The sequence below is a fragment of the Strongylocentrotus purpuratus genome, unplaced genomic scaffold (assembly GCF_000002235.5).
Source record: "Strongylocentrotus purpuratus isolate Spur 01 unplaced genomic scaffold, Spur_5.0 spur5_scaffold_6, whole genome shotgun sequence".
NCBI classification, from domain to species: domain Eukaryota; kingdom Metazoa; phylum Echinodermata; class Echinoidea; order Camarodonta; family Strongylocentrotidae; genus Strongylocentrotus; species Strongylocentrotus purpuratus.
Window position 1 is genome coordinate 58,581,450 of NW_022145612.1, and position 13,161 is coordinate 58,594,610.

The window sequence follows — 13,161 nt, forward strand, 5'->3', positions numbered from 1 at the left end:
TGAAATAAGAATACAAGTTACTTGGTCTACTACATGTATATGACATTAAGAGAGAGAGAGACAGAGACAGAGAAGGGATATGAATATGATTAACTAGAACAAAACATACTATTTCTGGGAAGACAAAAATAAAAAATAAAAAAACATTGGCTTATCTGGTAGAAACATTTATTATATATGTGTATCAGCATTTATTTGTATGTAATTCACCTCAAATAACATAGTCAAACAACAAATTAAACACATATTGCTTTCCATTACACAAATCAAAATCCCCTGATAAAAATAGGATGGGCAAGTATATACACACACTTGGCAATTTTTCAAAATATAGATATTATATGATTAATAAATATACAAAATAGGTAGATATGGGTACAAATGTTGGCAAAATAGTACATATTTTGTTATCAAGCAGTATCAGTCTCTTGATAATATTTTCATACTTTTCAATTTAGATTAATGTGGTATTGAAAATGTCTACAATCTGGACAGGATTGTCCCAAATGGATTTATCTTAAATTTGATCTCGCACAAGTTTGAAAATGACTATAGAATGGACAAAAATTCATGGTTTGTAACTTTAATAAGACAAATATATAAATGCAATACTGGGTATAACAAATGAACATGCTTTAATTACCCCAGATATTCTATTCCTTTAAATTCTAAAGCTTGTATCCTTCCTCAGTAACTCAATCGATCCATTAAGAACGAAAAGGCCATTAAAAAAAAAATTGCAATGATAACAGTTTTTAATACGTCGTTATTATATCACTGTTGTATCATATCAATACTCGTGTTTTGGGGCATGAGCTATAGGGATGCCATTCGAGATATCTCAATACCATGAAGAAATTTGTCTTGGTAAAGGCCAAGGCAATTAGTATTACAAATGAGTATATACTATCAAAAGCAACTCGTATATGTGTGTATCGCACATACAATTAAGGCTCTCGTACAGTAGTATTGGATGATATTGCTGGGGTTGTAGCTATGGGTACAAAGCATCAACACACTAAGGAACACTAGCTAAAGCTGGAATGATGGATTCATAGATGTTGATTCCTCGGAGAAAGACGCCTTCATTAAGGTATTCATTGTGATCATGAAGAAGTATGGGAGTGGTAGGCATGGGTGAGAATCCTAAAACAGGGATTCCCAAAGAACGGATATAGCTTGCATCGGTTGCACCTGGGCACACCTGTGTCTCTAATTCCAGCTTTCTATTTTACAGAGGAGAAAAGAAAGATGGTGCTAACGTGCTAAACAATGAACACATGCTTAAAGGTAAAGGCCAGTGCCATAGTTTTATGTCACTCTCTGTGAGAGATTTTAAAAATTATACATTTTTTTAAAGAGTCGATTGTCTCCCCTTCATGGCTGGCATCTTGTTAGAGTCGGTATGCAGTAATAAATACGGATGGTAAACCTCTAATTTATTGTGATCGGCAGCCTTTTCTTTAATGTTGCAGTGTTCACCAAAAATCATGAGAATTGGTAAAACTATTCTTGAGTGTGGATTTACATGTTATAAGATCAGACATACAACTGTTTTTTTTTTAAATCCAGACCAGTCTTCCAAAGAAAGTACAGTATAACCTCATTATAACAAACTCCTAGGGAGCTGGGAAATTACATATACCATTATGCACACATGTTCATGAAAAAACTTTGTCAGTTTTCTCCACATTTTCTGAAGAAAATCTTTGTAAAGCTACTCATTTGCCCCTGTAACTATTACTGACAATAGTAAATACATTTCATTTAGAATTTAGATGCACAATGAACAAAGTAAACATCAGTGAAAATGAGGATTACCGTATATTATGTTTTGAGGTGTAATGAGATAATACTATAGACTGGAATTTCAGTAGAGATAGTGTTTCTAATAATAAAGTATGAATACACGTACATAATTCTGATACTAAAATGTTTGATGATAGTGCTGGCATGGGCAACAAGGCAGCAACTACTCAGGCACATTGGCTATGGCTGAAATGAGAGATTCATAGATGTTGATGCCTCGTAAGAAGACGCCTTCATTAAGGTATTCATTGTGATCATGAAGAAGTATGGGAGTATTATTGATGGGTGAGAATCCGATAACAGGAATCCCCAAAGCTCGGATGTAGCAGCTATCGGTCGCTGCTTGAAACACCCCAGTTTCCAATTCCAGCTTTCTGTTGAGATAAAGGGAAAACAGAAAGATGGTGCTATATACTGAAGGTATATGAGAGTAATTGAATAATACAGGCAATAAGCATTTTGTTCTATTTGAAGTCACTGCATTGGGATAATAATATCACAGTGCTTTTATTTCATATCGACTGATAGAAATTTCTCAAAAAGGGGTAATTTTTTTCGATGATCGCGAACATTTTAATGACCAAAAATTTGACCAAAAATAAAGATTATTTTTGTTTTAAAGAGGAAGAAACTCCACTTAAAAAGAGTCATGTGTTTCATAAGGAATCTGCAACTTGTATAACATCAGTCAAATTTTGTGAATATAGGGTACTTATTGTGAATATGTACTTGATAAGCAAAAAATAGGGGTATATTCAGAGAACATTTTGTACCCCTTTGTAGCAAAAGGGCTATTATTTTGTTGAATATGTTCTTGAAAATCTGCAAATAGCAGTATACAATATATATGTATTGACTGTGGATATACAGAACAAATGTTATATATCTCAAGGGACCTTGATATAGTAGGCCTACATATATGATGAATTCGCCATGAATGATAGAAAGAATAAACCAGAGGCCTGTTCAAACATGAAAGTTAAAATTAACATACTTGTACAAATTATATACCATGAATTATATGTGAAGTCGGAATATATATTGTTTTTTTATTACAACATTTTTATGTTATGATCTTGATGATGTCAAGGAACAGAGCCATTGATTCCAAAATAAATTCATTCTAAAAGAAATATATAAAACAGAAACACATTTGTACAATGTGAAAGTGTGACTGCTTGCAAGTTCCCCAAAGACAAGTTTGCAATAATAAAACTACAGCAGAATTTTTTGGTCTGATTTGGAGGTCAAATAGGAGGGGATGTGGTAATTAAGGTGTGGGAGGGGGCAACATTTCTTGGTGAATACTTACTTCTCATCACAAACTTTTTTGAAGGTTTGCCACCAGACATTTTTGTCATCCAGAGGTGTTGAGTAGCAGACTCCTTTCTATAAAGCAAAGAGCAAACGAAAACCTTATTCAGTCAGATAATTTACTAAATTACATAGTTAGACTGTTAGTTATTCAGGCCATTATATAAATCAGAAGATATTAAGACAATAGCAAGGAAATCAACATTGAAAAGATCACATGAAGTAGTTTTGCTAGGTTATTACACTATGCTAGTTAATCTATACTAGCTAGCCCATCATCGTTCTCTTGTTTTGCAAAATTGCAAATAATCCAATGGCTAGCTTGAGTAAAAGTGCTTAAGAAAACACAATATGTGCTGGACAGGTGGACCTGTTATGATGCCCTGACTTGTTGTGATTCATCAGAAATTACTGTAAATCATCAAATCATTGACTTTTATAATGAATAATGATTATCTGAATCAAGTCCTAATGGGATCAATTGCACCTAGATCTCCGGCTTCAAGATGGGCTGAGCTATTAAAGATAATACAGTATAGTGAGTTCTTACCCTGATCCACTCAAAGGACACACCTTCCCCTGCAGATGCTATCATTTCCTTGATCTTGTTCTCAAGAAACTACAAGTGATTTAAGATGGAAAATTTCAAATGTGAATCAAATCAAAGCACAGTCTTCAGATATAGTTACAGAAAACATGCACAGATTATTTAGGAAGAAAGAAAAAGAGAAATTATTTTTTGCTGGAGTTTAATTGTTCGGAGGAAACAATTCATACAAAAGTATCTTTGATCAAGACTAATGGAACTTGAAAGTACTACATTTTTAAACATTCGTTCCCAAATATACAACGAGCATCCTGAATTGTTTACAGCTAATTGTTTTTATTGTAGAATTATCATGTAATTCTCTATCGTACCATTTACATTTTAATCAAAATCATAAAACAGTGAATAAATTATTCCGAACCAAATATGCAATTATTTTTGGGGCAGATTAATGCAAATGAAGAAGAACAACCTTTGGAATTCATTGAATGGAGAGAAAAGATATGGGAAAGGGATAAATGGAAAGATAAGCAAATTCAGTGAAGTCACAGAAAGAAACAACATTATACATGAGAAAGAAGAAGAAAAAATGCTCGAGACGAAAGGAATGGGGGTGATAACTGAAAAAAATATGGAAAAAAATAAGGAGAAAGTAGAGAAACTATGAAAGAAGGAAAGACAGAATAAAGCATTTAATTTATATAAAAAGTAGTGGTCAATCATTTGATTCTCTACCTCTGGTGTTTGCTGTGGGGAGAGTCGGAGATCAAAGCGCAGTCTCAGTTCAATAGGAACAATGTTGTTAGCCACACCTCCCTGGGATAACATAAAAGAAAAAAGATTTTTGAAAGGTAGCAGCTATATACATTTAGTGTGGATAAAATGACTTTTACTGATGAGTGTCCTCTTTGGTCATGTGTCCAAAGGATGACCCTACACTTACTCTGGCCACATTTTAGGCAAGCTTTATTTATTCATCAAAGATAAGGGTTAGGGTAATTAAGAGTTGGAATGTGGTTTTAGGTTACCGTATGTTAAGAGGTGTTTGGTTATGAAAAAACATAATCATCACAATAACAATTTCTTTAAAACACAGGTTTCATATCAAAATGAAAGTTTGAAGTACCATACATGTTGGCAGGGATTTCAATATAGTTTTAGATTGATCAAGTTTAAAGTGAATACTTGTAACGGGGGGGGGGGGGGGGGGGGGACCAATATACCCTTGAATCAATGCCCCTACTAATATATTACAGTATAAAACAAATTATGAAAAATAAAGCAAATCTTTATCAAAATATCTGGAAATTGCAAACTCGAATCCCTCTGATAAATTGCTAGTTATACTTTGTTCCTAGATTATGGACTTACCGACATTCGCACCAAATTCACAGTCTGAATATCTCCCAATTTTTCTGTACTCAACCTGTCAATAGGATAGAAAACATGCATATACTAAAATGTGTACTAAACATTAGGCATATGTTTACATTCATTGTCTGACACTAAAATGTCTAGAGGGAACCAAATATTACAATACTTCAGTTCAGTTCAGTTCAGTTTCAGTTTATTTTCATATTTCTCACATGTTGTATAGTACATCATTACATATAGCATGTTACATTTTGAACTCATTTTAGGATGCGTTTATACAAAAAAAAAAAGAATGATACATAAGACTAAGTTGAATAAGGGAAGAAATATGATGGAGCCTAAAGAGAAAGCAATGCTTGTAGGTCATAGGCTCCGGAAGTTACAACAATGACATAGTCTTGTGTATATTAAAAAAAAACGTAATTTAATTAAGTTGAAACTTATTATGAAGAAAAATAAACAATATTCATACACTTAGCAATATTTATATAACATTTTCACTACCCGTACGCAATGGCAATTCACAGGGTAACAACAGCAAACTAAAAGAAACATTCAGTTTGAACATCGACAGTAATTATTAAAAGTAACATCATGCTTCTTCTACCATTAAAGCGTAATTGCTTAGGAGATGACATTTCAGCTTGCGCTTGAACGAATATAGTGAGGTTGATTCTGTGAATTCAATGGGGAGGTCATTCCAAAGTTTAGGGCCCGTAAAAGTGATATTTTTTTGAGCAAACAAAGTTCGTGTAAGGGGAAGGTGAAATAGGTTACATTGGCGAGTGGAATAAGAATGGATTGTATTATTTCGTACGAAGAGTGCACAAATTACAGCAGGTAACTCATTTATAGTTAATTGATACATAAACACTCCTACACTTGTGATTAAATCATTCACTAATGTAAATCATCATTCCACTGACATTAATTTTTTTTACTTGAACTTCTAATATTATCATCTTAACTCTTTGTGTGCCGTGAGGAGCAAATTCTGGCAAACGATTTATGTTAGATAAAAATCAACTAGTTATTAGCCTGGTTTCACTTTAGAGATTAATTTCTAACAATAAAGGTTAACACGTACATGATGTAGTAAACAATGAATAAACCATTCGGATTTGTACCTCTTCATTTCTTCATCTCTATAGCCCAGGAATGCATTCATGACTCTCCGCTGCAAACAAAAATATTTAAAAAAACAAAATGATGAGAGGCATATTGACTTAGTACTATTGACTCTATAATCCACAATGAATCTAGGAAATTCCATTTTTCATTCTCATCATTTTTTCAACACACCTGAATTTGTTTACCTACATGAAGCACTTACAATGCAACAAAGTTAAAAAAACAAAAACAACAACAACTCTATATCAAAATGAATATCATGAATTTCAATCATTTCATATAGTTCATTTTCCCTAAAACACGATTTCTTAAAATCAAACTGTACAATTTGTGAACTCATTTTGAATTCCATGTACAAAAAGAAAGCCAAGCTATTCTTTTCCCCCAAAGATTAATACAAACAACATCAAAATTTAGCTGCACAGAAAAGTTCAATGTTAATGCATTGCTTTAAAGATAATATCCTAATCTGATACATATATTCTATACCACAAGTAAAACACCAAAGTTATTGGTAAAGATAAAGCATAATTTACCCAATTCTAAAAGAAATATTTCTTCATTATAACTTACTGCCTTTTCTGCAGCTGTGTCTTCTACAAACTTTGAAGCATGACCAGGATCTCCAGTGCAAATCACATCGATCCCTGGCGACAAGAATATATATCAAAGTTATATTAATTTCTAAAAAGGTTGAAACACAATTGCAGTCAACATTTTAAACAAACTTTTAAGATTCAGGTGTCGGAGAGGGGTATTTTAATGCATATTAGAGTAGGGGAAAGGGGGGTGGGTGGCAAATGGTACAAGTGTTGAGAAGGGAAGATGATGAACCGGTAAAAAGAGTCAGTAGCCTCTACTAAGTGTGAAAATGCTGACTTCAATTTAATGAAAGATGATGATGTTATTACACAGCTTTTGAAAGTGTGGGGGGGGGGGGCTGCCCCCAGCCTGTTGCTAGAAGTTAGAACATACTTTACAACAGGTATCCATGGGTTTTGTATTTGGTTCAAATGTAGATGACGATTGATTTCTTGGTAATCAATACACAGTTGGGAGTGAGGGGCTTTTTTCACTGGATTTGATCGTTCTATGCTCATATTTGTACATACTAATTAGAAATTAGCTGGACATGGTTTTTATTTTATATATTGCAAAAGTGACATAGTCAAGTGGTATGAACTTTTGGCTGGGGTTGTGAAATATTTGGCCCCATCACAGCACTAATGTCCTTTGGAAAGACATTGTCTACATTTGCCACTCTCAACCCAGGTGCAGTAATGGGTACTATATGTACAGGTAGAATGAATTCCTTAAAATACATTATGTGCTGATAACAGGTGCTTCTAGAATTCAAGCCAAAGGTAATAATTTCCAAAGCTCTGTGCATTAGGATGTGTATACAAATATTGTATGATTATAGCTGTACAAAATCAATATCAATATTATTACTATTGATACTTACACCATGTTGCTCTTTCTCCATAGAACAATGTAAACTTTTCTGTTGGGTTGGCAAGACCTATATATATAAAAATTAGTAAAAGAAAAAGTAAAGATAAACCATGCCCATCATGAAGTTATCCATGCTATCGTTAGCACCGTCTCACATCATTATATTTTAGTAAGAGGATTAGTTTACTTGCAATGAATCCTAAGATATAGGATTAGTATTGGTATCTTTAATATTTGTTCATTGATCACTCTTACTAAACACGGAATGTGTTTCTTGTTGAGGAGTTCAAAACTTGATCTTAATTGATGATGGTAGAGTTTTAATTTTTCTTAATTTCATATCTGTTTTTCATTGAAAGTTTATATGAAAACTTTGAACAATTAAGATTGTTCACTTTTGGGTTTTGCTGAGTGCAGGTATCAGCATTGTAGTTGGATTAACGCTCATGTTAGGACACATTATATTTTACATCATATGCAGTGCTTGACACTATAGGTGTATCCTATTGTTTGTTTTTTAATCGAAACCCTCCCCCTGTTGATTCAGTACAAAATAAAGCCGTAATCACGTCCCTTACAGAATGTACATGAGGAGCATACCTTCATCTAGTCCAAACCCCATGTTGAGTTTCTGAAATTGAGGTGTCTGAACAAACAGCTTCATTCCCTTGAATCCTCCAAGTTCTTCATCTGTTAACAGAATAATTATGTTAAAAACATATATTCCTTTAATTCACATCATTCATTTTTAGCAAGAGTTTTATTGTACTAAAACCATGGTCAGACTCAAAGAGGTCTAATGAACAGGGGTGGATCCATTATTTTGTATTTAAAAAAAAAAGGGGGGGGGGGCTACATTTCTTGAGAAGGAAAAAAAAATCACTTTTCTACAAAACAGTTCAAAACCCATTTTTGTGTACTCTGTCACTGTATCGATCTTTATAGCTTAACAAAACATTAAAAAAGACTGACGGGTATAAAAAACACTTAAATCGTTAATATACCTGGGACAAAAAGCATGTGGACTGTGCGAAGCAATCGTTGCCCTTTCTTGATCAGCCTCCGGATCGCCTCCAAGTACCTGTGTTTAGGAAGAAGATTCAGAGTCAAAGATTTCAGAGGTTAAATATTGACGCTGATGAAAAATATATGTTAGAACAGCAAATAATTAGCAGAGTTTGTAAACACTTCCTTCAAACACAGTAAGTCCAGAAAAGCCATGCCATATCCCTGCAAAAACACTAATAATAACATAATTTTGGAAAATCATATAAATATCAAAATGGACAAAGCATATAGCAAACAACCACAAGAAGCGATAAAAACGGACATGATGACAAGGTTGACATGAAACCATAAAAGACGCAATATCTCCTTTTTCTTTGTATTAAATGAAGGAGCTTATTTAATCAAGACCGAGTTCACACATGTTTTGCAATCAGTAGCCATTTTGGATAAGAACTTTAAATAGTGATATTTTTATGTATGGTAGAAGCAAATTAAGGTCAAATGATGGATAAAATACAGCTCACTACTTACGTTTATACTTACACTGTATATCAAATATTGACATATAGGTATATAATCTTAAATACAAATACTTCAATAAAATGAAGCAAATTAAAATAAAGAATAGAATAAAGCAAAATGTTATATGGGCCTGTGGACTATGAGCTTTGCTGAGAGTTGGCACAAGTTTTGATCATCTATTATTCTATTTTATACTTTAAATGTGTAAGAATATGATTATACCATCATAAAATAGAAACTGGGCGATTACAAAGCAAACAAATTTTCACCCCATTCATACCTTGGAGGTCTATTTCACCCACAATTCATTAAATGGTCGGGACATTTCATCTACTGGTATATTAAAACAACTTGTGTACAGGTAATATGTACAAAATCAACCCTCAAATCAAGTACATGGAACAAACAGAAGTGTGTGCATACGTCTCTTTACAGAAGTAATATTTGAAACTGATATTTTGATTGTAATATATAAGAATGGCATGGATCTGAATTGACATTAAGAATAAAATATTCTTTGGTGATAAGTCCCTGACAAAATCATGTAGCAATATGTGTATCATTGATATAGCAAGCAATAGATGATTTCCATAAACACAGTAATTGACATAGCATTGGGAAATAAATGTACAGCTGTGGAACAAGCATACTTAACTGAAGCTTGTGAATACAAGATATTGAAATGGTATACTTACTGAATTCCAACACACTTCATGTCCTAAAAAAAATAGTAGCAAGCAGAATACAAAGATTATAAATACAATCAAATATAGATACATTAGTATTCAATTTTGAAATTTTCCTTAAGATTTTTATCTAATATATTCATAATTACATGAGAAATGTTCCAAAATTGATTGAAGTCATGATCCCCTGTGTGTGTGTGTGTGTGTGTGTGTGTGCTCTCGCCTCAGCATTCGTGTGGGGTTTTATGTGCGCTTCACATACCCCTTGTGAGGCATTTTTACTTTGTGGGGTATTTTTTCAGGACCCCACAGAGTAAAGTCTTTCAAATGACTGTATATTCGGTGTCCTATGCCCTGCGGGGCATTAGAAGTGGTACCCCATAAATGACTTTTTGTGAGCGTGTGCTAAAACTTGCACACTTTTTTATGGTAACATCGTAAGCACACCGCCGGGTTGTTATCGCCAGGTTGTACATACCCCACTAGTAGGGGACCACAAGGTATATCTGGAACGCACAGAAATACCCCACAATCAGGTGCCCCACAAAGGCCCTGATGTGAGAACGTGTGCGTGTGTGTGTGTGCGTGTGTGTGTGTGCGTGTGTGTGTGTGTGCGTGTGCGTGTGTGTTTTAGGAGGGGATGGATGGCTTTGCATTGTATAAATCAAGACAGAAGTGTAGGAAGTCCTCAAAAGCTAGGAATTTTGTCTACTGGTAAGTCTTTCTGTGTCAAAGGATAGTAATTACTTGACATGATCTTTTCACAATTCATAAAGAGTGACACTTTGAAATGATTTGAAGTTTATGGGATGATTTTTTTTTTAAATCTGACCTGGGTGCCTCTAGCATAAATGTCCCCATTTTCCATTTTCTTAGCTTCAAATGGATCACATTTCCAATGGTCCTGTTAGGAGAAAAATAAACAGAAGTAACAAAAGAAAATATTTAGAATACTTGATCAATGAATGTAAGTACTGTTAAATCATGTGTCTCTGTTCGCAAGTGTCAACTCCCTTTAGCGGATAGTCTACGTAAAGTACATTAACTGTTTATCATAAGGTAAAAGAATATTTTGTCACCATCATCTCACTTGCAATAATGATTGCTATAAATCACCAAGTTATTCTTGTAATTTACATCTGTCAAGTTTGCCATTCAAACCTTCTTGAGTTAATTTCATACTGTCATAAAGATATACTCTGGTGACAACTATTCAATGCACTATTATGCTTAATTGCATCTCCAAGGAATGAGAGATGGAATTTAGATTCATACATTTACTGTTTGTAAATCAGACAGCACCTCTAACAATTGAGCTTTCAGGTACTGGTAGTAAAAATAATCTTTCGTTTATGAATAAGTATGCAATCTTAATTAGTAAACTGGTCTTTTGTTTCCAAAAATTCCCAAAGGTTTCATACAAAGGTTGGTGTCCTCATCAAATCTTTCAACTTAAATCACAGACCTAGATGATCCTACTTTTAATCTCATATGGTAAACTTACTGCAGAGGCTGGAACAACATCTATGTGTGAGTTGAGAATGATGCTCTTGAGGGTGGGGTCAGTTCCTTCCCATGTGATGATGACAATAGTCTTCCCAGGATGCACCTGCAAATGCAAATAAAGACTGTCATAACACTTTACAAAACATATTGTATTTTCATATTGATATGATTGATATGATATACTTATGTGCAATCTGAAACAATAACATCAACAACAAAATAGTCTAGTCAGAAACATAATGCATGCAGAATGGGCAAAAATTTACTATAAGATTGCCAATTTAACTTCATATAGCAAGGTTCATAGGGTAATGCATTAAGCTCCATAAACATAAATTTGTCCCCTTAAGTACATTTCTGCCAAACATATTGCTTTACTTGTAACATTCCGAGGTACGGAGCATCAAAAAAGCCCACACTTCTAAAGTAATTAAAAACTTTAAATGAAAAATAAATGAACAAACCTCAATGCACTGTACTGGTAATCCCATTTCCCCGGCCATCTCTTTCAAAAATTCTATTGCTCCAGCTGTTTGATCAAAAGGAGAAAAAAACAGATCAATTATTGAAGAAACAATATTGGTAAAATTTTATATCCATAAAGTCACACTGATTTTGTGTGGATTAATTACTTAAACAGCAATGAAAACAAATAATAATAATAATAATAGTATGATCATTTTAAAATAGCAGTACATACCCAAACAAAAACTTTTATCTAACACTTTATTTTGTAACTCCACTTGTTTGCATACATGCTATGAAAGATATTGTTTCTAATCAATTGGGAACTTATATCTGGGAACAATATTTGAACTAAATGGAAATACATCTTGAGGTAAAATTCAAGGTGAGGCTTGGAATCAGATTCGAAATCATTTGAAACCACTGTTGAATGATGCTGGGTCTAATAATTAGTTTCAATTACCAACATTTTGGCGGCTAATCAGGCAGCACTAAATATTCTATAATAATAATATACATTAGTCATTAATTTGTATTTTGTTGCAAATCTTCTATGTAAATTAGACAACAAAAATATTATTCAGGGATTATCTTCCGCTGACTCCCTGAGACTACTTCTGGCTTCACCAAAATCAGAATCCATCTTGGAGGGGAGCATCATGCAAAACTCAAAAGACTCTTCCAAGCGCGAATTAGCAGACAAATTTGTCTGTACATGTATTATAAAGCTCACCATAGTCTGGATCAGGTTCCACAGTCTTGATGCGAAGGTATCGTCTAAAGTTGGTAACGGCAGGATCTTCGGCTCCTTGCTCATGCTGGACTGTAGTTTGTGCTGCCATGTTTATGTCAAGTCTCAAGACAAGTTAATATTGAGTAATTCTGTGTCTTTTCAGATTAGCTTAATCTCATTCTAACCACGATGCTGTTTACAACACGCACACATGAGATGAAGCAGCCTATATTTATACTACCAACGTGTGTATGCCTACACTCTGCTTTGCCTGCACGGCATTGTCATCTATCTCGATCTCACTCTCAGATCTATAGATTTAGAGTTCAAAGTTCATACAGTTATTAATCCAGGCCATCTAGGCCAGGTCAACATTTAGGGCCAAGCCCAAGCGAAGTACTGTTTGAACAAGGAGGTAGGATTGTCGATTAAAACTCCTTGGTTTGACACACAAAACCTAATACTGTAAACTACGATCGACCTCTCCCAAGGATACGGAGATGAAATAATGTTTCGAGCGGACTTGCACAGCTGATATTGAAAAACGGGGATTTCCCCTTTCCTTGGGCAGTCAGCGCTAGAATCGTACAAGGCTTTTTATTATATTATTT

At 34.0% G+C, this 13,161-nt stretch overlaps 1 protein-coding gene across 1 annotated transcript; it reads right to left on the reverse strand.

The window, feature by feature from the left end:
* Positions 1 to 156: 156 nt before the first annotated feature.
* Positions 157 to 12,716, reverse strand: LOC115918107 (aminoacylase-1-like). Its single transcript, XM_031000098.1, has 15 exons — positions 12,551 to 12,716; positions 11,817 to 11,881; positions 11,351 to 11,455; positions 10,679 to 10,750; positions 9,856 to 9,878; positions 8,635 to 8,711; positions 8,231 to 8,320; positions 7,641 to 7,697; positions 6,665 to 6,822; positions 6,172 to 6,317; positions 5,042 to 5,096; positions 4,406 to 4,528; positions 3,674 to 3,742; positions 3,122 to 3,198; positions 157 to 2,183 (listed from the first exon to the last, which is right to left on the reverse strand). Exons 1-15 carry the CDS (start codon positions 12,657 to 12,659, stop codon positions 1,973 to 1,975), a joined length of 1,437 nt encoding a protein of 478 aa, XP_030855958.1. The 5' UTR covers positions 12,660 to 12,716; the 3' UTR covers positions 157 to 1,972.
* Positions 12,717 to 13,161: the final 445 nt, after the last annotated feature.

Coding starts and splice junctions, on each gene's coding strand:
- LOC115918107 (XM_031000098.1), bottom strand. CDS start 12,659: ATGGCAGCACAAACTACAGTCCAGCATGAGCAAGGAGCCGAAGATCCT. Junction 11,882..12,550: donor GGAACCTGATCCAGACTATG/GTGAGCTTTATA, acceptor TTGATCAAACAG/CTGGAGCAATAGAATTTTTG. Junction 6,823..7,640: donor TGGAGAAAGAGCAACATGGT/GTAAGTATCAAT, acceptor TCTTGTCGCCAG/GGATCGATGTGATTTGCACT.